This window comes from Magallana gigas, chromosome 6, assembly GCF_963853765.1.
Source record: "Magallana gigas chromosome 6, xbMagGiga1.1, whole genome shotgun sequence".
Taxonomy (NCBI): Eukaryota; Metazoa; Mollusca; class Bivalvia; order Ostreida; family Ostreidae; genus Magallana; species Magallana gigas.
The window spans coordinates 17,339,013-17,362,133 of NC_088858.1; the positions used below are offsets into that span (position 1 = coordinate 17,339,013).

At 35.2% G+C, this 23,121-nt stretch overlaps 1 protein-coding gene and 1 long non-coding RNA gene across 3 annotated transcripts in view; both read left to right on the top strand.

The window, feature by feature from the left end:
- The window catches only part of LOC117689421 (uncharacterized), a 38,529-nt gene extending 35,277 nt beyond the window's left edge, over positions 1 to 3,252 (top strand). For both annotated transcript variants that reach the window (XM_066088927.1, XM_034470465.2), the window contains exons 3-5: positions 869 to 946; positions 1,232 to 1,411; positions 2,997 to 3,252. In XM_066088927.1, the coding sequence (XP_065944999.1) occupies positions 869 to 946; positions 1,232 to 1,411; positions 2,997 to 3,208 (470 nt within the window). In that variant the 3' untranslated portion in view covers positions 3,209 to 3,252. The remainder of the gene's footprint in view (positions 1 to 868; positions 947 to 1,231; positions 1,412 to 2,996) is intronic.
- An 8,244-nt stretch (positions 3,253 to 11,496) lies between these two features.
- On the top strand, positions 11,497 to 13,772 carry LOC136276572 (uncharacterized). Its single transcript, XR_010715086.1, has 3 exons — positions 11,497 to 12,762; positions 12,879 to 12,947; positions 13,047 to 13,772. It is a non-coding gene; the product is annotated as an uncharacterized lncRNA (long non-coding RNA).
- The last annotated feature ends 9,349 nt before the right edge of the window (positions 13,773 to 23,121 follow it).

Below are 23,121 nucleotides of genomic sequence, written 5' to 3' on the forward strand. Positions count from 1 at the left end.
ATGAGCTCTGTATCTTGCTTATAATTCTACGATTAATGCCGAAATTTTGGTTGAACATTACAAATTCTGTATGAATTAGAGTATGTTAAATACTTGTAAAACAAAATAAAAGAATGATATTCTGTATATACCTACTCTCTGGGGCCCCCTCTTTATACAATAAATAAAGTAAAATTTACATCAATTTTGATAGTTTTTCAAACACGAGTAAATAAAAACGACATCTTTAAAACAGTTTCCTTAGTTCTGACACATTTCTGTTGCGGGGATAAAGTAATTATCGCTATTCCTAAGAAAATATCACAGCGGAAAACTATCCTGGTTTGTACGCGAGGTAAATAACAGTCATTTAATTATAATAGAGAAGACAAATTAAATTTTTGAATGTTTTAAATTTGAGGAATTGAGCACATTGAGGTACAATTTTCTTCTTCACATCTATACATGTAGTATTTTTCAAATAAAATACAATAATTATTATATTTTTTAAAAAAAATACAATAACTAGTAAGTAGTTGATGAAAAAAATGTACCTATATGCTCTATGCTCTCATTTACTTTGATCGCTTTACAAGGGGGGGGGGGGAACGAATATATATAGGGAATTGGAAGTTAACAACTTAACAGTGTACACCTACCAAATGTTTAGTTTCATATCTTGCGTAGGATTTTCTTATTCTGGTAAAAAATAGTATCTCATGAAGGTACAATGTCAAAGATTACGTGTATGCAAAACTAAGTGTAAAAATGACAATATTTATTTTTTGTTATTCTACCGAGGGACCATATTGCACAATATCTTTTGAACGCCCATTGTTGCTCAGGTGAGCGATGTGGCCCCATGGGCCTCTTGTTATTTTTCATTTAGATGGGGACTACATCTTTAGTCCACTAGAGTTGGCAACATTGACGACTGTTGTTCTTGTATTGAACTTCCCCAGAAAAGGTAATGGGTTTAATTAAAATACTAGCTTGGTGAAAGTAAAAAAAAACTATCTTAAAAAGATTAAAACTCATGTTAGTTTCTCCATGTTTATTTTTATGTAAATGTTACTCCCTAATTTTATGTTTTGTTATTTTATTTCCATCCATCAAACTTCAGTAGTCCAGAGAGAGAGTATTATCCGAAAATTTTGGAATATAAAAGGCTACTCTGCTACTTTTTATTTTTTTTAACTGCTCTACATTTTTAAGACAAAATCATACATTTGCTTCGATGCAATAATTACAGAATCCTCAGAATCCTGCACGGCACCGGGGTATACGGCTGACACCGTGTTGGGATGCTATCGTCTGTATATTAATGAACCTAAGAGCAATACTGACGCCAGACAACAGTGTGCTAATGATGGAGGACGGCTCCTGTTACTGAACTCCGAAGCCGAGTATGACAGAGTGAAATCCTTAATTGGTAAACATTTTCTTAACAAAACTGATTCTTTGGTAATTAACACAAGCTTAAAAATAAAACCTAGCAAATATTATAGAAAAAATACATAACCTGCATTAGCCAGTTATGCACACGTACCATGATATATTTACATTCACCAAGTTTGATTTCCTCTATTTCTTACGGAAATTAATTGCAATTCATAGCTGTGTATAAACTAACAGGACTGAAATATACACGCCCCGTTTAATAATTGGTCGAAACCTTGAGCAACTTTTAAAAAATCACGGACTGCATGAAGTGGTCATGATGATGTCAGACTCAAACGCCCAGAAAAGACGAGTATGCTGTTTCTTTTACCTGACGTCTTTTTGAAATTATCGGTAATTTAGTTAATTTTTCTTTCTCTTACAATCAATTCGTCAAGTTCTTGAAAGAAAGACGTAAAAATAAAATAATAAAATGCTTTGTTTGATGATGCATGCGGGTTTTGAAAGTAGCGATTATTGCAAAAATAAAATTGACATTACCCGCTTACGCAGGCGGGTTATGTATTTTTTGTGCTATGTCGCAATATATATATATATATATATATATATATATATATATATATATATATATATATATATATATATATATATATATATATATATATATAAAAGGTCAGCCGGTGCAAGTCTGCGGAGTCCTTGATCTCAATGTACATGTAGCTTTAGATTTTATGGAAATTTACACAAAATTTACAGAAGAAGATATCAACGATCGGTGTATAAATCATTTGCTACTCTAACATTAACTTATCTAAGCAATTGCATTTTAAATTCAAGAAATGCGTAATATCACGCGCCCCCGAGCTCTTTGTTTCACTGGATTGCGTTATTTCAGTCCGTTCAGTTAGAGCTGTATGAATTTAAGTCACAAAGGAAAAAAAACAGTGGATGTAAAATGTGATTAAATGCTTCCTTTGGTGTTCCATGCGGGGTAAGAAGGTGGCGACATTGCACAAAAGAATGTTTCCACCAATCGATAAAAAGGGCTTGTAGCTATTGATTTCAGTCGATCTTGTCAATTTCCACAGAGCTCTGAATTACAATCAATTTCCGTAAGAAATAGAGGTAATCATGCTTTGTAAATGTAAACATATATCTATTAACTCGTCTTAGAAATCAGTTTGTTCTTGCAATCGAAATTCAGTATTTATCTCAAAGATGGCACTTGCTCATTCAACTTTAGTGAACAGCTTGATATGCAGCCTGAATTAACATTTTGCCCATATTTATTTACGAAATGGTGAACGATTTAGTTAAAAGTTTAATATTTAAAAAAAAATAGGTTTTATTGTGTACTTCCACACGTACAAACACTCGTATGAATTTTTATTGGGGGGGGGGGGGTTAAGTTTAAATTTAAGTTATTTTTTTGTTTTGTGTTATAATTTCTGGGGTATTTCTGTAATTCCCTTTTGCGTAGAACTATTTTGATTCATTGAGCATTACATGATGTTTTTATTGAATCAATTTTCTGAATCTTTATACAAAGTTCTTTTTTTAAGGACATCAATCTAACACGACCAGTTATAATTAATATTAATTTTAATTCCTTTCAGATGAAAATTCGCTCTCCGGCGTTTGGCTTCAGGGATTGAAAAGTTCCACTTCCTCGCCATGGTTAGCTGACAATGGCGACCCTCTTCCTTACCTAGGCCCAAATTACATAGATTATCCTCCACCTCCGACATTAGGATTCTTCCAGAATTCGCGAGGAGAGACTGGTGGAGAAGAAATAACATCTCCGGCTCCTTTTTTTTGTGAAATTTGATATTCTAAACAATTTTGAGAAATTAAATGAATTGTGGCGTTGGTTTTAATCGTAGGATACTTTGTGACAGCGACAGGAATGGTTACTTAAGCATTGAATCATTTTTTGTTTGAAAGATACAGTCTCATAACTGCAGCGGTGTGTGCTAACAAATTGAGTAACGCGCGTAAGCATCGCTGCAGTTATGAGACTGTATCTTTCATTAATCAGGATTTAATGCTTAAATTTACATTTTTTTAATTTCTTGTCTTGTCTGTTAATGTGTTTATACCTTAAAATTCCTATATTATCCTAAGGGAAGTTCATATTAATAGAATAGCCATTGTAACAGCCACAAGCGTGAACTTTGATTTTCGCTTTTGACGTTGCACTTTACAGCGGTGTGTGCATACAAATTGAGTAACGCGCGTTTTTTAATTGACGTTATCCCAAGGTTAGTTCAAAGCGTGAACTTTGATTTTCGCTTGTGACGTTGCAGTTTACAGCGTTCAACGTTTGTGACTTCATAATAAAACTCGTCATTTTAACCTTTGAGTACCCTGTGTGCATTGCTAAAGCATTGAATGATTTATTTTTGGCGTCGTCTTGTAGATAACTGCCGTCAGGCGAGCAGACAAATTGAATAACGCGCGTTTACGCGTTATGATTATTTAAATCATGTAAATGCTTCCCTTTCTGATGAAATCAATTATTTACTTAAATAAATCGATACAAATTGCAGATCACGGAGGGAGTAATTAAGGGAAAGGTACATTTATGAATTCTGTTGAAAATATATAAAAGTAAGTCAATTTCACTCAAAGTTTGTCAAAACTTTCTAGTACTACAAGATAATGTTATAATCAATTTATCAAACATCATAAAGTAAATTGCCTTTATCCCATTTATAATAAGATAAAAATTCAATTAATAAATATGCAATCATGTAACTAGCTAGCATTGCAGTAAAAAATACCCTGCGTATAAGTGTTCTCTAAATTTGTTCTGCAGTTCTAAAGAAAGAATCTTTGTGTATATGGTTACATCTCTCATTAATTTATTTAAAAAATTATCCACACAAGGTGAGTTTAGGTACGTAGATTTTTACCCTGTAGATTATCCATACAAGTGAAAGTTACCATCATGGTAACTACAGCAACAGACGCATGCCAAAAGTAAAGATAATTCCAAGATGGCGGCTGTACCGAGACGTGAAGCGAATGGGACTTTTTATTCCACCTCAAACTGTAAATAAAAGTTTAAATGACCTACATAATACTTTGTTATGTCTCCTCTTGCCTTCTTGCCTTAATTACAGTTTGGATGCGTTTTGGGATTGAATTTAAAAGATTTCTAATGAAATTCACGTCGACCTCCATCCAGATGTTACAATTATCTCTCTTCTAGCACCGCAACACCTGTGATATTTTGACCTTGTTTTTGCATTTCAATTTTTAGTTTTTGCCACATGTTTTCTATTAAGATCTCGACTTTGGACTGGCCATTCCATACAATTAATTTGGTTTTGATTGATATATTCTTTAACGATTCGGGCTCGATGGGCAGGAGCATTGTCATCTTGGTATATGTAGTCATTATTTGGGAAATGGCGAGCAATAAATGGCCAGACGTTGTTTTCAATTATATCGATATATTTTGCAGCTTTGATGTTACCATTTACAATTGTTATGGTTCCCATACCTTCATAGGTAATACACCCCCATATCATTATACTCATGCGTGCCCATTCTTCTTCTGGTCGTCTACGAACTAAAACACGTTTGTCCACACCCAATCCACCTTACGCTCGTCACTAAATATACTGTAAACGTACTACATTTAGCTGTGTATTCTATTTAGCGCTTTTGGCGGTCTGCGGCTTCCGCTAAATCAAGTACATCGCTAAATGCCATGCATATATGTTCAAGAATAGTCACATTCAGGAATACGCTAATTCAAATCTACGCCAACTTGTTCAAAAACTAATTTCCGCCAAATACCGTACAAGCCAAATATTATACGTTTACAGTAACTCTACTCCAGTGTTCATTTACAGTTTTCTGTCTGTTTAATTTACACCATGCAAGTCGCTTTTTCATGTTTTCCGCACGAATTCGGATACTTTTTCGCACAACACACTGGTGGAACTTTTCCTCGTATATTTTCTCTGAATTATTCGTTTTGACACAGTTTGAGGTCTAAACTCATTAAATATTTCACATATATCAGGGTGGGTGTCTTCTGTTTGCTTTTACGACAGATCCAAGTTTCCGAGTATCCCTCCGACAACAAAGATGGCCTCCTACTTCGACTTTGGTTTTCTACACTTCCTCGGTCTTTCAAACGTCTCAAAACTCCATAAACAGTTGGTAGTGGATGCCCTGTTTGCTAAGCAGTCTGTCCCCTTGATACCCGCGCTATGTAACTCAACAATCGCATTTCTTTCTAACAATGACAGCTCTCGTCTTTTTGTTGCCATTGTTGAACGGGCTATATATAGACTAGCAGACGGTGTCACACTTCCGGTTACCCCAAAGGTCAGACTTCTACGTCATAACTTTCAGTTTGCAAAACAAGAGGGATAACTTTGAATTTATAACCTAGATATTCACCTATGAACTTACCGTTATCGACGAAAGTAAAGGAAAGAAGAGACTAACTTATCTTCACTTTTGGCACGCCTCTGTACTAATATAAGAAGTCTGCGGTATGTCTGTGCAAGTTCGGCAAGTCCGGTTTTTTTTTAAATGTAGATTTAGTTTTGATTAAAAAATAATATAAAACTGTTTAATGATAACTACAACTGTCATTCAGAAAGCTTTACAGTGCATCATAAGGCAGTTTTGAGACTTTTCATAATCTTACGCCGAAAGAAATGGAGGTTGTTTCACTGAATCGCATAGATTTCTGTCTTGAAATAAATGTAAGATAACCCGTTCATAACCAGTCTAAGTGCTATTAGCCGTAAGGGAAAAATATAAAAAAAAAACCAATGATTTTCATACACAAGAGGCCCATGGGCCACATCGCTTACCTAAGCAACAATAGGCATGATAAAATCAGATTCATGGAGTCACAATACAAAATATCTGGACAATGTGGTATAATACATGTAGGTCCTATACAAAAAAAATCTGTTTCACCTTGGATATTCCTATATTTATAATCAAGATCCTTTTCTAACAGGATGATTGTGTAGTCATATCACATTCAGCATTGCGGTTCTCAAAAAGACCCTTAACAATTGTTTATATACAGGTTATAAACCTACATCAAACTCTGAACCCCTTGTGAGGCCCAATGATCGTCCAGGGGCCAAAGTTTAAACAATATTACAGAATCAGCAAAATATCCAAATGCTTGCATATATTATAATATTTCAGTTTTGGTGAATAATTAAAATGTTTTCCTTGTACAACTGAATCCCCAATGTGGCCTAGACTACTCCTAAAGATTGTAATTTAAACAAATTTGTATCAACACTATCTAAAGTTGCTTTCACTAAAGTTACAGCTTTTCTAGGCAATTAAAGATATCTAAAGATATTTTTCTATTTATTCCTGTGGAAAAATTTGTCCCCCTCCCCTTGTAACGCCATCACATCCCCAGCAATCATGATTAACCTTGAAATCTCACTACCTGTCGATGCTTCCAAACAAGTTTCAGCTTTCCTGGCATAATGGTTTCTGAGAAGAAGGTTTTTAAATATTTACTCTATATATTCCTATGTAAAAATGCAACCCCCCATCCATCGTGGCTCAACCCTACCTTCGTGAGTCAGGATTTTCCCAACCTTAAATTTACACTATCTGAGTAAGCTTCCATGTTAGGTTCAGCTTTTCTGACCAAATGGTTCTTGAGAAGAATATTTTAAAAGATTTACTCTAGATATTCTTATGTAAAAATTTGGCACCATTTGTGGCCCCACCCTACCCCAGATGGTCATGATTTTCACAACCTTGAATTTACGTCTGCTAAGGATGCTTCCACATAAGTTTCAACTTTCCTTGCCAAATGGTTTTTGAGAAAAAATTTTTAAAGATTTACTCAATAAATTGATATGCAAAAAGTCAACCCCCAATGAGGCCCAACCCTACCCCCGAGGGTCATGATTTTCACAACTTTGAATCTACACTACCCGAGGATGCTTCCACATTAGTTTCAGCTTTCCTGGCTGATTGCTCTCTGAGAAGAATTTCAATGATTTACTCTATATATTCCTATGTAAAAAAGTCGAACCCCCCCCCCCCTAAATGAGGCCCAACCCTACCCCGACGGTCATGATTTTCACAATGTGAATCTACACTACCCGAGGATGCTTCCACACAAGTTTCAGCTTTCCTGTCTGATTGCTTTCTGAGAAGAAGATTTTTAAAGATTTACTCAATATATTTCTATGTAAAAAGTCACCCCCAATGAGGCCCCACCCTACCCCCAAGGGTTATGAAGGTCACAACTTTTAATCTACACTACCTGAGGATGGAACGTTGAATTCCCTTAGTTTAAGAGGATGCTTTGTGCCAAGGTACTTTGAAATCGGCCAAGTGGTTCATGAGAAGATGTTGAAAATGTGAAAACTTTACAGACAGACGGACGACAGACAAATTGTGATCGGAATAGCTAACTTGTGCTTTCGGCTCACGTGAGCTAAAAACGCTTGCAACTTTGGAGGCTAGTAGCGCGTCCTTTGTATCATGGACTGTTGAAAGGTTGAAAAAAGAGCTCATAACTAGATGAGCATCGACGAAAGGCAGTAAGACAGATGAGTTGAGAGTTGAGAGGTACAGTACATTTCAGTGATTTTTTTTAATCAGAAATGGTGAACAGTTCATTCGTTTCTTTTTAAAGGTCAGATGTTTGTGTCTATGCATATAATGCTGTGGTTGTCGATATTATATGATTGTGACTTAAATACATTACAAATCTGGCGATAGGTTAAGAGCATACGAAAGAAACAACAATTCTGAGAGTGAACCAGTCCTTCTACCAACCCTTTCATGGCCTTCAAGGGGATTCTAGCAGCTAACAGAAGTCCTTGGAGACATTATTCAACAAGAGGCCAATGGGCCACATCGCTCACCTGAGGAACAATAGGTATGATAAAGTCAGCTAAATGGAGTCATAATACAAACAATCTGGACAATGTACAATAATAAATGTAGATCCTGTATAAATGAAATCCATTTCCCCCCTGGATATTCTTATGTTCTAACAGGATGATTTTGTAACGTGCAAGGGGTCACTGCCTGTGATCCCCGCGGGCCCATACCGGAGATAGACTGGGATAGCCCTAATTGCTGCCAATATTTACAAGAGCAGACTTTAATCACCGCTCCTGTACATAAATAGGGTACCCAACGTTACGCAGGCAGGGATGACCGCACACCTACGCAACTCAACAGGTACCAACGTTAACGCAAGCAGGGATTGCCGCACACTGCACTAGAAAGGCTAGAACACCAGCAGGGATGACCACACACTAGTGCTCCGCCGCAACCACCACCATTACAAGCAGGAATGACCGCACTCTTGTAGTAATGCGATACAGGGCAGGGATGACCGCATACTCTGTACCGTAGGTTCTTAAACAAGAAATAAGGTAGAGCCAGGTTGTCCACACACTCCATCTATCCCAACCTGTTCAAGTTTAACCCCAAACAGTCGCTCAATGTAACTCAGTAGAAACTGTCCCTATATACATGTATGTGCCGGCCTAAAATAATTCATAGTATCTAAGAATTGGAAATCAAAAATAAACAAACCAATCCGTCCTAACCCAAAAATACTTATGCAGAACAACATATATACATTGAATATTAATTATTGTATAAAAATAATCATCACAATAATTGGATAACAGTGGATGCATTAATTAAAATAATCAAGAATCAATAAATCAAGGGCAATAACTCAATACAGTAATACAAAAAGATTCTAATGAAAAAATACCTGCATGCTTCAATTTTATTGTCATATCACATTTTGAGTATTGCAGTTCTCAAAAAGATCCTTTACAATTGTTTATATATGGGATATTTAGCTACAACAAACTCTGAACCTTCTTGTGAGACCAAAGAATTGTCCTGGAGCCAAAGTCTTAACAATTATAAAGAATCATCTGGCTGATTATTTTCTGAGAAGAAGATTATTAAAGATTTACTCTATATATTCCTATGTAAAACTTTAACACCCCCCCCCCCCCCCCCCCCATGTGGCCTCACCCTACCCCCAGGGATCATGATTTTCACAACTTTGAATCTACACTACCTGAGGATACTTCCACACAAGTTTCAGCTTTCCTGGCTGATTAGTTTCTAAGGAGAAGATTTTTAAATATTTACTCTATATATTCCTATGTAAAACTTCGACCCCCCATTGTGCCCCACCCTACCCCAGGGATCATGATTTTCACAACTTTGAATCTACACTGCCTGAGGATTCTTCCACACAAGTTTCAGCTTTCCTGGCTGATTAATTTCTGAGGAGAAGATTTTTAAATATTTACTCTATATATTCCTATGTAAAACTTCGACCCCCCATTGTGCCCCACCCTACCCCAGGGATCATGATTTTCACAACTTTGAATCTACACTGCCTGAGGATTCTTCCACACAAGTTTCAGCTTTCCTGGCTGATTAATTTCTGAGAAGAAGATTTTTAAAGATTTACTCTATATATTCCTATGTAAAACTTTAACACCCCCCCCCCCCCCATGTGGCCCCACCCTACACCCAGGGATCATGATTTTCACAACTTTGAATCTACACTACCTGAGGATACCTCCACACAAATTTCAGCTGTCCTGGCTGATTAGTTTCTGAGAAGAAGATTTTTAAAGATTTACTCTATATTTTCCTATGTAAAACTTCGACCCCCCATTGTGGCCTCACCCTACCCCCGGGGATCATGATTTTCACAATTTACACTACCTGATGATGCTTTTACACAAGTGTCAGCTTTCTTGGCCGATTAGTGTCTGAGAAAAAGATTTTTAAAGATATACTCTATATATTCATATGTTAAAATTCGAACCCCCATTATGGCCCAACCCTACCCCTGGGGGTTATGATTTTCACAATTTAGTATCTACACTACCTGAGGATGCTTCCACACAAGTTTCAGCTTTCCTGGTCTTATGGTTCATGAGAAGAAGATTTTTTAAAATTTCTTGAAAATTTTCATAAATTCCTATTTATCTCCCTTTGCAACAGGGCGTGGTCCTTAATTTTCACAATTTTGAATCCCTTTAGGCTAAGGATGCTTTGTGCCAAGTTTGGTTGAAATTGGCCCAATGGTTCTTGAGAAGATGATGAAAATGTGAAAAGTTTACAGACAGACGGACAGACAGACAGACAGACGGACGACAGACAAAATGTGATCAGAATAACTCACTTGAGCTTTCAGCTCAGGTGAGCTAAAAACTGTGTGCCGAACTAACTGATATGTACTTTGTACATCGATTAGCTGGTAAATTACTTTATTCTGATTCAGAAAGTGTTAATTATTTATCTAGAACTTTGCAAAACAGCACCTGTACGTATGTACCTGAAATTCTAAGGTAACAAAAGGCTGCAAAATTTGTTACAATAGTTTTTGGGGTGTTTTTTCTTTTATCAGGGGATAAACAGTGTTCTGGTGATGTGAAAGCAATTGAAAAAGGTCGAAACTTGGTGGAAAATAGGAGGATTCAGGCAGTTTCATTCATGTTTAATGGCAATGAAATTTATCTGTCTGGTATTGTCGGGGCATCAATGAAAAATAAGGTAACGTGTAGCACAAAAAACCCAAATATTGTTATAATATAATTATTAATTATGTAAATCACTTAAAAAATCCAAATATTAACCTAGTAGATAATGCTATTTGTAAAAAAGACTTATAAACTTCTTAAATAAACCTAAGTAAATCACTTGTTTTATATCTTTACATTACCAGGTTTCCTACACTTTCAAGTTAAAGCTTGACAAAGTTACCGGAGATATCCTCAACTCGCACTGCGAGTGCCCTGCTGGTCGTGGACCTCACAGTACCTGCAAACATGTCGCAGCAGTTGCTCTCATGCTTTCAAAGTTTGTGCAGGAGATAACGTGGACAAGTCATGTACTGAAAACTTCAAGGTCTTTCATAAACCACGTTACAGTTACAATGGTAAGTATGGTTGTAAGCAACTGAGCTTACAAGTACCATACATCAAACATACAATATAACAATGCCAGCTCATTTTTAATTACCATATATACATTTATAAGATTCATTTTGAAAGTTAATGTTAAATTTATAAAGCCCAGCACTAATAGAAAATGTATGAAATGAGCAGATTTTCTCTCCCCATCAAATATATATAATTATTTAATAAGTGAATATCTATATTTTACACTGAAGGCGCACCAGTAAAAGCCGAGGACCTAATAATAAAAAGAGGTTTGACTGAAAATTACCTAACAGATCCCAGGCAAGTTAAATCTATACTTATAAATTAAGGCATTTTGCAAATAAACTACAAAACGCCTGCACCAGAGTAACTGCTTACACCTTTGCTATTTCAAAACGTGTGAGATGATGTCCGTAAGCTATAATTGAATTTTATCCGATAGGTAATTATTGTAAAATTAATCAAATACCTACTTTCATTTTTGATAAACAAGCCCGAAATAGCAAATATGAAAGTAAGGTGGTGGACACGCTTTGGCGGATCAAAGTCAGCGGTAGTCTGCATCAAAATATATACTTATACTTGCAATGAAATGATATTGAATGATTATGTAAATAAATAATACATTTATCGGTAACTTATTTAGAGTATACAAAGAAGTTAATATTTGACAAATGTTGAACAAATAAAATGAGCCAATTTGTGTCTTGAATGTGCGATTTTAGTTTTGATGGATAGAACGCTTGCGAAGCACGACCTCTGGTGATAAAATGGGATAGAACTTTCCAAAACGGGGTAACCATGCAAGAACGCGAATTGACTAATTAACGAAAAGTGTAGGACGAGTTCATCGTGCATCGCGGGCAGATACCTTGGGTCGGACTTCATTTAATACAAAGAGTTAATGAATAAAATGGAACAATTAATTTGATTTTAGTATTAATCGGAAAAACATGGGAAGAGAGAGAAACACACACACACTAAATACCCATTCACTTGTTTGAATTAAATACAATAAAAAATAATCAAGAAGTGGGATTTTTTCAGTCATCTGCAAAAAATTAACAGGATTAAGTCCACTTACATGTATATATTTTCTATTTCAGTTTAGATTTTTCAACCCTGCACGCTCCTCTAAATATCCAACAATACAGATTGATTTTTTTTTAATTTTAAAAAATAAGATAAGGAAAAACTTGGACAACGTATATACAAAATGAACCTCCCTAAAATGGTTCAACATATTTAGCTTTATATCATAACAATGTGTAAAGTGTTAATTCCCGCGTTTGCGCGGGCTATCACCTAGTACAGAAACAAAGCTCGATTTCCAGAGCGAGCTGTGAATGTGGTGTTTAACTACTGTGCCATGACATCGGACAATTTGACTTTTTGATACTTGCATTCTAAAGCAGATATGAAGGTACTTGCGTCACTTTCTTTCAATAATGTCATTTAATTTACATATTACTGCTTGTACCTTGTGTTATAAATTAAATTTTTTTTAAATCTAATGTATATTTCTCTTTGCTATCATAGTCAGCTATATTAGACCATGATTACCTTATTATGCCCATCACTGAGTACTGGGTAGACAATGCTTTACAGGTCAGTCATGAAATAATATTACATTTAGGAATATCAGTTCTCTTTTCATTAGTTCCTAAAATTGCAATGAACTTAAAACATGTCATAATTTTTAAATAGGTTACAGAGAGAGAAGCACCTGAGATCCAAGAGAAGGCAAGAGACCAGTCATCCTCAAAGTCCTGTTTCAATGAACGTAGTTGGCGGATAACATCATCTAGATTTGGTGACATTTACCTTGCTACTCAAAGGAGGAATACGACCAAATTATGTCAGTCCCTTGTTCAAACGTCTGCAGCATCTTTTCGCAATGAGGCAATTTCACATGGCAAAGTTTACGAGCCATCAGTAGTTTTGAAGCATACACTGGCCTCACATGCAGTATGGTCATTTTCACACATTTTTCTTCATAATACAGCAGAACGTTTACAGTATTTGTGTCTTATGAATGTTTGCCATGATGTACCATAATGTGGAGAGATGTGTATTTTCAGTGTGTTCAAGGCATAGACAGACAGCACCTGCAGATAGCGAGATTATACTTGTAACATAATCTGTCAAGTTATAAAGCACATATTAAGAAAACATTATTGATACCATCAAATAAGAAAGTTGAACTAAAATTCAAAGAGTATCAATCAATATTATATATTGTCATTGACATCAAACAAATATCAATAGCTGTTAAATTAGCAAATAAAGAAACTGGAACAATACAGAGTTCCGAGACAATGTTACAATAACATACCATTATATTGTATTTGATTTATAATGCATATACCAGATAATATTGAACAATTACATACCAAATATCAAAAGCTACACCTGAAAGAGAAGGATAAAAAAAACAAAAGCAACGCTTACTTGAAAAAAACATCAAACACGTTTACATTATAAACTATAATGAAATTAACCAATGCATAACACAAAAAGAATATTACTAAAGTAATGCAATGCAATGAAATCAATTTTAAAAATCAGGATTTTCAAACCTAACTTGTTAAAAAAACTGGCGATAAATTTTAACCGACAATATAGGTTTGCTACCCTGATTCAGTGGTGTCATACTCGGAAAAGTGTGCATGGCACACGATGTCTTCTTTACCGAGATTCCATAGGTTTTTTGTTTTCCTGTCCATCCGCTTTATTGCCACCCTCCATATCAATCGGAATCCTTCGTCCAAAGGAAATTTGTATCCCCCAAAACAATCACAAAGTGGTACACAACAATATTTCACCATTATTTTTGTCGATTATGTCAAGCTTTTGACTGATAATGCGTTTTCGGCATCCCCAATAAAGCTAAAGTTAAAAACCGGGAACGGCGACAGCGTAATCCATTTCATGTCCCCCTAGTTTTGACTCTTCGGTGGGGCCAAAATAGATGTATAGTGTTAATGCATATAATGTTAAGACTTGATCTTCTCTACACCCACACACATCTAAGGAAAACTGAATTAATAATTTTCTAGACCAGGGAGCCCTCTACCAAAATTATAAATTTCATTTTCCCCGAGGTAGGGGTCTGACTCTAGGGCGGGGCCAAAATGGCCAAATAGTGTTTTTGCAAATAATGTTTAAAAAATCGACATATTTTTTTCTGCTGATACTGAATAAAAACTTATATTTTTGGCGTCGTCTTGTCGATAACTGCCGTCAGGTGAGCAGACAAATTGAATAACGCGCGTTTACGCGTTATGATTATTTAAATCATGTAAATGCTTCCCTTTCTGATGAAATCAATTATTTACTTAAATAAATCGATACAAATTGCAGATCACGGAGGGAGTAATTAAGGGAAAGGTACGTTTATGAATTCTGTTGAAAATATATAAAAGTAAGTCAATTTCACTCAAAGTTTGTCAAAACTTTTTAGTACTACAAGATAATGTTATAATCAATTTATCAAACATCATAAAGTAAATTGCCTTTATCCCATTTATAATAAGATAAAAATTAAATTAATAAATATGCGGTCATGTAACTAGCTAGCATTGCAGTAAAAAATACCCTGCGTAAAAGTGTTCTCTAAATTTGTTCTGCAGTTCTAAAGAAAGAATCTTTGTGTATACGGTTACATCTCTCATTAATTTATTTTAAAAATTATCCACACAAGGTGAGTTTAGGTACGTAGATTTTTACCCTGTAGATTATCCATACATGTGAAAGTTGCCATCATGGTAACTACAGCAACAGACGCATGCCAAAAGTAAAGATAATTCCAAGATGGCGGCTGTACCGAGACGTGAAGTGAATGGGACTTTTTATTCCACCTCAAACTGTAAATAAAAGTTTAAATGACCTACCTAATACTTTGTTTTGTTTCCTCTTGCCTTTATGCCTTAATTACAGTTTGGATGCGTTTTGGGATTGAATTGAAAAGATTTCTAATGAAATTCACGTCGACCTCCATCCAGATGTTCCAATTGTCTCTTCTAGCACCGCAACACCTGTGATATTGTGAGCTTGTTTTTGCATTTCAATTTTTGGTTTTTGCCACACGTTTTTTATTTAGATCTGGACTTTGGACTGGCCATTCCATACAATTAATTTGGTTTTGATCATATATACTTTAACAATTCGGGCTCGATGGGCGGAAGCATTGTCATCTTGGTATATGTAATCATTGTTTGGGAAATGGCGAGCAATAAATGGCCAGACGTTGTTTTCAATTATATCTATATATTTTGCCGCTTTGATGTTACCATTTACAATTGTTATGGTTCCCATACCTTCAAAGGTAATACACCCCCATATCATTATACTCATGCGTGCCCATTCTTTTTCTGGTCGTCTACAAACTAAAACACGTTTGTCCACACTCATTTCCACCTTACCCTCGTCACTAAATATACTATAGTAACTCTACTCCAGTGTTCATTTACAGTTTTCTGTCTGTTTAATTTACACCATGCAAGTCCCTTTTTCACGTTTTCCGCACGAATTCGGATACTTTTTCGCACAACACACCTGTGGAACTTTTCCTCTTAAATTTTTCTCTGAATTGTTCGTTTTGACACAGTTTGAGGTCTAAACTCATTAAATATTGTACATATATCAGGGTGGGTGCCTTCTGTTTGCTTTTACGACAGATCCAAGTTTCCGAGTATCCCTCACCGACAACAAAGATGGCCTCCTACTTCGACTTTGGTTTTCTACACTTCCTCGGTCTTTCAAACATCTCAAAACTCCATACACAGTTGGTAGTGGATGCCCTGTTTGCTTAGCAGTCTGTCCCCTTGATACCCGCGCTATGTAACTCAACAATCGCATTTCTTTCTAACAATGACAGCTCTCGTCTTTTTGTTGCCATTGTTGAACTAACGGGCTATATATAGACTAGCAGACGATGTCACACTTCCGGTTACCCCAAAGGTTAGACTTCTACGTCATAATTTTCAGTATGCAAATCAAGAGGGATAACTTTATAATATAATACTTATAACCGAGATATTCACCTGTGAACTTACCGTTATCGACGAAAGTAAAGGAAAGAAGAGACTAACTTATCATCACTTTTGGCACGCCTCTGTACTTAGAAGTCTGAGGTTAGTCTGTACAAGTTCGGGAAGTCCGGGTTTTTTTTAAATGTAGATTTAGTTTTGATTTAAAAATAATATAAAACTGTTTAATGATAACTACAACTGTCATTCAGAAAGCTGTACAGTGCATCTAAAAGCAGTTTTGAGACTTTTCATAATCTTACGCCGAAAAAAATGGAGGTTGTTTCACTGAATCGCATAGATTTCTGTCTTATAATAAATGTAAGATAACCCGTTCATAACCAGTCTAAGTGCTATTAGCCGCCGTAAGGGAAAAATTATTAAAAAAAAAACAATGACTATCATACACAAGAGGCCCATGTGCCACATCGCTCACCTAAGCAACAATAGGCATGATAAAATCAGCTTCATGGAGTCACTATACAAAATATCTGGACAATATGGTATAATACATGTAGGTCCTATACAAAAGAATATGTTTCACCTTGGATATTCTTATATTTATAATCAAGTCCCTCTTCTAACAGGATGATTTTATAGTCATATCACATTCAGCATTGCAGTTCTCAAAAAGACCCTTAACAATTGTTTATATACAGGTTATAAACCTACATCAAACTCTGAACCCCCTTGTGAGGCCAAATGATCGTCCAGGGGCCAAAGTTTAAACAATATTACAGAATCAGCAAAACATCAAAATGCTTGCATATATACATGTAATATTTCAGTTTTGGTGAACAATTAAAATGTTTTCCTCGTACAACTGAATCCCCAATGTGGCCCCAGACTACTCCTAAAGATTGTAATTTAAACAAATTTGTATCAACACTAACTGAAGTTGCTTTCACTAAAGTTACAGCTTTTCTAGGCAATTAAAGATATTTAAAGATATTTTTCTATTTATTCCTGTGTAATAATGTGTAACCCCATCACATCCCCAGCAATCATGATTAAATTTGATTAAACTACCTGTCGATGCTTCCAAACAAGTTTTAGCTTTCCTGGCATAATAGTTTCTGAGAAGAAGATTTTTAAAGATTTACTTTATATATTCCTATGTAAAAAGTCGACCCCCAATGAGGTCCCACCCTACCCCCAAGGGTTATGAAGGTCACAATTTTTAATCTACACAACCTGAGGATGCAACGTTGAATTCCCTTAGTTTAAGGATGCTTTGTGCCAGGTTACTTTGAAATCGGCCAAGTGGTTCATGAGAAGATGTTGAAAATGTGAAAAGTTTACAGACAGACGGACAACAGACAAATTGTGATGGGAATAGCTAACTTGTGCTTTCAATTCATGTGAGCTAAAAGCGCTTGCAACTTTGGAGGCTAGTAGCGCGTCCTTTGTATCATGGACTGTTGAAAGGTTGAAAAAAGAGCTCATAACTAGAGGAGCATCAACGAAAGGCAGTAAGACAGATGAGTTGAGAGTTGAGAGGTACAGTACATTTCAGTGATTTTTTTTTTATCAGAAATGGTGAACAGTTCATTTGTTTCGTTTTAAAGGTCAGATGTTTGTGTCAATGCATGTAATGCTGTGGTTGTCGATATTATATGATTGTGACTAATTAAATACATTACAAATCTGGCGATAGGTTAAGAGCATACGAAAGAAACAACAATTCTGAGAGTGAACCAGTCCTTCTACCAACCCCCTCGGAGTTTCATGGCCTTCAAGGGGATTCTAGCAGCTAACAGAAGTCCTCGGAGACATTATTCAAAAACTGTGTGCCGAACTAACTGATATGTACTTTGTATATCGATTAGCTGGTAAATTACTTTATTCTGATTCAGAAAGTGTTAATTATTTATATAGAACTTTGCAAAACAGCATCTGTACGTATGTACCTGAAATTCTAAGGTAACAAAAGGCTGCAAACTTTGTTACAATAGTTTTGTTTTTTGTTTTTCTTTTATCAGGGGATAAACAGTGTTCTGGAGATGTGAAAGCAATTGAAAAAGGTCGAAACTTGGTGAAAAATAGGAGGATTCAGGCAGTTTCATTCATGTTTAATGGCAATGAAATTTTCCTGTCTGGTATTGTCGGGGCATCAATGAAAAATAAGGTAACGTGTAGCACAAAAAAAAACCAAATATTGTTATAATATAATTATTAATTATGTAAATCACTTAAAAAATCCAAATATTAACCTAGTAGATAATGCTATTTGTAAAAAAGACTTATAAACTCCTTAAATAAACTTAAGTAAATCACTTGTTTTATATATTTACATTACCAGGTTTCCTACACTTTCAAGTTAAAGCTTGACAAAGCTACCGGAGATATCCTCAACTCGCACTGCGAGTGCCCTGCTGGTCGTGGACCTCACAGTACCTGCAAACATGTCGCAGCAGTTGCTCTCATGCTTTCAAAGTTTGTGCAGGAGATAAGATGTACGTGGACAAGTCATGTACTGAAAACTTCAAGGTATTTCATAAACCACGTTACAGTTACAGTTGTAAGTATTGTTGTACGCAACTGAGATTACAAGTACCATACATCAAACATACAATATAACAATGCCAGCTCATTTTTAATTACCATATATACATTTATAAGATTTATTTTGAAAGTTAATGATAAATTTATAAAGCCCAGCACTAATAGAAAATGTATGAAGGGAGCAGATTTTCTCTCCCCATCAAATATATATAATTATTTAATAAGTGAATATCTATATTTTACACTAAAGGCTCACCAGTAAAAGCCGAGGATCTAATAATAAAAAGAGGTTTGACTGAAAATTACCTAACAGATCCCAGGCAAGTTAAATCTATACTTATAAATTAAGGCATTTTGCAAATAAACTACAAAACGCCTGCACCAGAGTAACTGCTTACACCTTTGGTATTTCAAAACGTGTGAGATGATGTCCGTAAGCTATAATTGAATTTTATCTGATAGGTAAGTATGGTAAAATTAATCAAATACCTACTTTCATTGATAAACAAGACCGAAATAGCAAATATGAAAGTAAGGTGGTGGACACGCTTTGGCAGATCAAAGTCAGCGGTAGTCTGCATCAAAATATATACTTATACTTGCAATGAAATGATATTGAATGATTATGTAAATAACTAATATATTTATCGGTAACTTATTTAGAGTATACAAAGAAGTTAATATTTGACAAATGTTGAACAAATAAAATGAGCCAATTTGTGTCTTGAATGTGCAATTTTAGTTTTGATGGATAGAACGCTTGCGAAGCACGACCTCTGGTGATAAAATGGGATAGAATTTTCCAAAACGGGGTAACCATGCAAGAACGCGAATTGACTAATTAACGAAAAGTGTAGGACGAGTTCATCGTGCATCGCGGGCAGATACCTTGGGTCGGACTTCAATTAATACAAAGAGTAAATGAATAAAATGGAACAATTAATTTGATTTTAGTATTAATTGGAAAAACATGGAAAGAGAGAGAAACACACACACTAAATACCCATTCACTTGTTTGAATTAAATACAATAAAAAATAATAAAGAAGTGGGATTTTTTCAGTCATCTGCTAAAAATTAACAGGATTAAGACAATTTACATGTATATATTTTCTATTTCAGTTTAGATTTTTCAACCCTGCACGCTCCTCTAAATATCCAACAATACAGATTGATTTTTTTTAATTTTAAAAAATAAGGTAAGGAAAAACTTGGACAACGTATATACAAAATGAACCTCCCTAAAATGGTTCAACATATTTAGCTTTATATCATGACAATGTGTAAAGTGTTAATTCCCGCGTTTGCGCGGGCTATCACCTAGTACAGAAACAAAGCTCGATTTCCAGAGCGAGCTGTGAATGTGGTGTTTAACTACTGTGCCATGACATCGGACAATTTGACTTTTTGATACTTGCATTCTAAAGCAGATATGAAGGTACTTGCGGTACTTTCTTTCAATAATGTCATTTATTTTACATATTACTGCTTGTACCTTGTGTTACATTATAAATTAAATTTTTTAAAAATCTAATGTATATTTCTCTTTGCTATCATAGTCAGCTATATAAGACCATGATTACCTTATTATGCCCATCACCGAGTACTGGGTAGACAAGGCTTTACAGGTCAGTCATGAAATAATATTACATTTAGGAATATCAGTTCTCTTTTCATTAGTTCCTAAAATTGCAATGAACTTAAAACATGTCATAATTTTTAAATATGTTACAGAGAGAGAAGCACCTGAGATCCAAGAGAAGGCAAGAGACCAGTCATCCTCAAAGTCCTGTTTCAATGAACGTAGTTGGCGGATAACATCATCTAGATTTGGTGACATTTACCTTGCTACTTAAAGGAGGAATACGACCAAATTATGTCAGTCCCTTGTTCAAACGTCTGCAGCATCTTTTCGCAATGAGGCAATATCACATGGCAAAGTTTACGAGCCATCAGTAGTTTTGAAGCATACACTGGCCTTACATACAGTATGGTCATTTTCACACATTTTTCTACATAATACAGCAGAACGTTTACAGTATTTGTGTCTTATGAATGTTTGACATGATGTACCATAATGTGGAGAGATGTGTATTTTCAGTGTGTTCAAGGCATGGACAGACAGCACCTGCAGATAGCGAGATTATACCTGTAACAATCTGTCAAGTTATAAAGCACATATTAAGAAAACATTTTTGATGCCATCAAATAAGAAAGTTGAACTAAAATTCAAAGAGTTATAATCAATATTATATATTGTCATTGACATCAAACAAATATCAATAGCTGTTAAATTAGCAAATAAAGAAACTGGAACAATACAGAGCTCCGAGACAATGTTTCAATAACATACCATTATATTGTATTTGATTTATAATGCATATACCAGATAATATTGAACAATTACATACCAAATATCAAAAGCTACACCTGAAAGAGAAGGATAAAAAAACAAAGCAACGCTTACTTGAAAAAAAACATCAAACACGTTTACATTATAAACTATAATAAAATTAACCAATGCATAACACAAAAAGAACATTACGAAAGTAATGCAATGCAATGAAATCAATTTTAAAAATCAGAATTTTCAAACCTAACTTGTTAAAAAACTGGCGATAAATTTTAACCGACAATATAGGTTTGCTACCCTGATTCAGTGGTGTCATACTCGGAAAAGTGTGCATGGCACACGATGTCTTCTTTACCGAGATTCCATAGCTTTTTTGTTTTCCTGTCCATCCGCTTTATTGCCACCCTCCATTTCAATTGGAATCCTTCGTCCGAAGGAAATTTGTATCCCCCAAAACGACCACAAAGTGGTACACAACAATATTTCACCATTATTTTTGTCGATTATGTCAAGCTTTTGACTGATAAAGCGTTTTCGGCATCCCCAATAAAGCTAAAGTTAAAAACCGGGAACGGCGACGGCGTAATCCATTTCATGTCCCCCTAGTTTTGACTCTTCGGTGGGGCCAAAATAGATGTATAGTGTTAATGCATATAATGTTAAGACTTGATCTTCTCTACACCCACATACATCTAAGGAAAACTGAATTTATAATTTTCTAGACCAGGAAGCCCTCTACCAAAATTATAAATTTCATTTTCCCCGAGGTAGGGGTCTGACTCTAGGGCAGGGCCAAAATGGCCAAATAGTGTTTATGCAATTAATGTTTAAAAAATCGACATATTTTTTTCTGCTGATACTGAATAAAAACTGACTGCACACAAAGAAAGAAAATAAAGCCATCTATCAAAATATTAACTCCATGTCTCCAAATGTAGGGATTTGAATCTAGGGCGGGGTCAACGCACAGGTAGGGATTCTTAATGCTGGGTGTGGCCAAGATGGTTTTCTAGTGTTAAAGTATATAGTGTTTAATAAACGTCTACTGACACAGAATAAAAACTGACTCCATGTGAAGAAACATTAAGCTGTCATCTTTAATAATATTTCATGTCACCTACATGTAAGACAAGGGTTATGGCTGGAGGGGGTATATATTTGTCTTAACATTTTATTCTGCTCATGAATGTAAATGAAAGAAATGAGTTAATTCACATATTTAGAAAAGAGAAAGAATGAAACCGTCTCTCAAAGTTAAGATATAGATAAGATATAGTTTAATGAGTTATCTTCCCCTGCCTCTTCATAATGACGTTATTTATCATGAAATATAATGTAATTAAGAAGTTGAATCAGCTGCAAATATTTTTTTCATTTCATTTTTTTTCAGTGATGGATATTCAAGGTGTGAAAATTAGTTCATGATATGGATCGGATACCATAAGTGAAGACTTTTCAAGCTATATGCTACAAATGATCTTGTTATCCCCTCGCGCAACTTGTTGTGAAGGGGATATAGCAGCGCTGCTGTGTATGTATGTATGCCTGTGTGCCCATGCATTTCAGCCTTTTTAGAAATATTCAAAAAACACCATCGCATGCATGTTTATCAAAAGTACACTTCATAAGCATGTGAAAAAGACAAACCCTATTTATTTTCATGGAATGCTGTCATATATTTTTTAAAATATCGTTAAAATACAACACATAGTATTTTTAAGTACGACTTCCGGTTTGTGCAAGTAAACATTTTAAATCAACAACTTGATATTGTGTTGGAATTGTAGGCCCTGAAAAGGTAAAAAGCCAACGTTTTTGAGAAATGGGGAGTTGGAAGGATGTCTAAAGTGAAAAACTGAAGCAAGCAGGAGATTATGTTCACCCTAATTTAATCA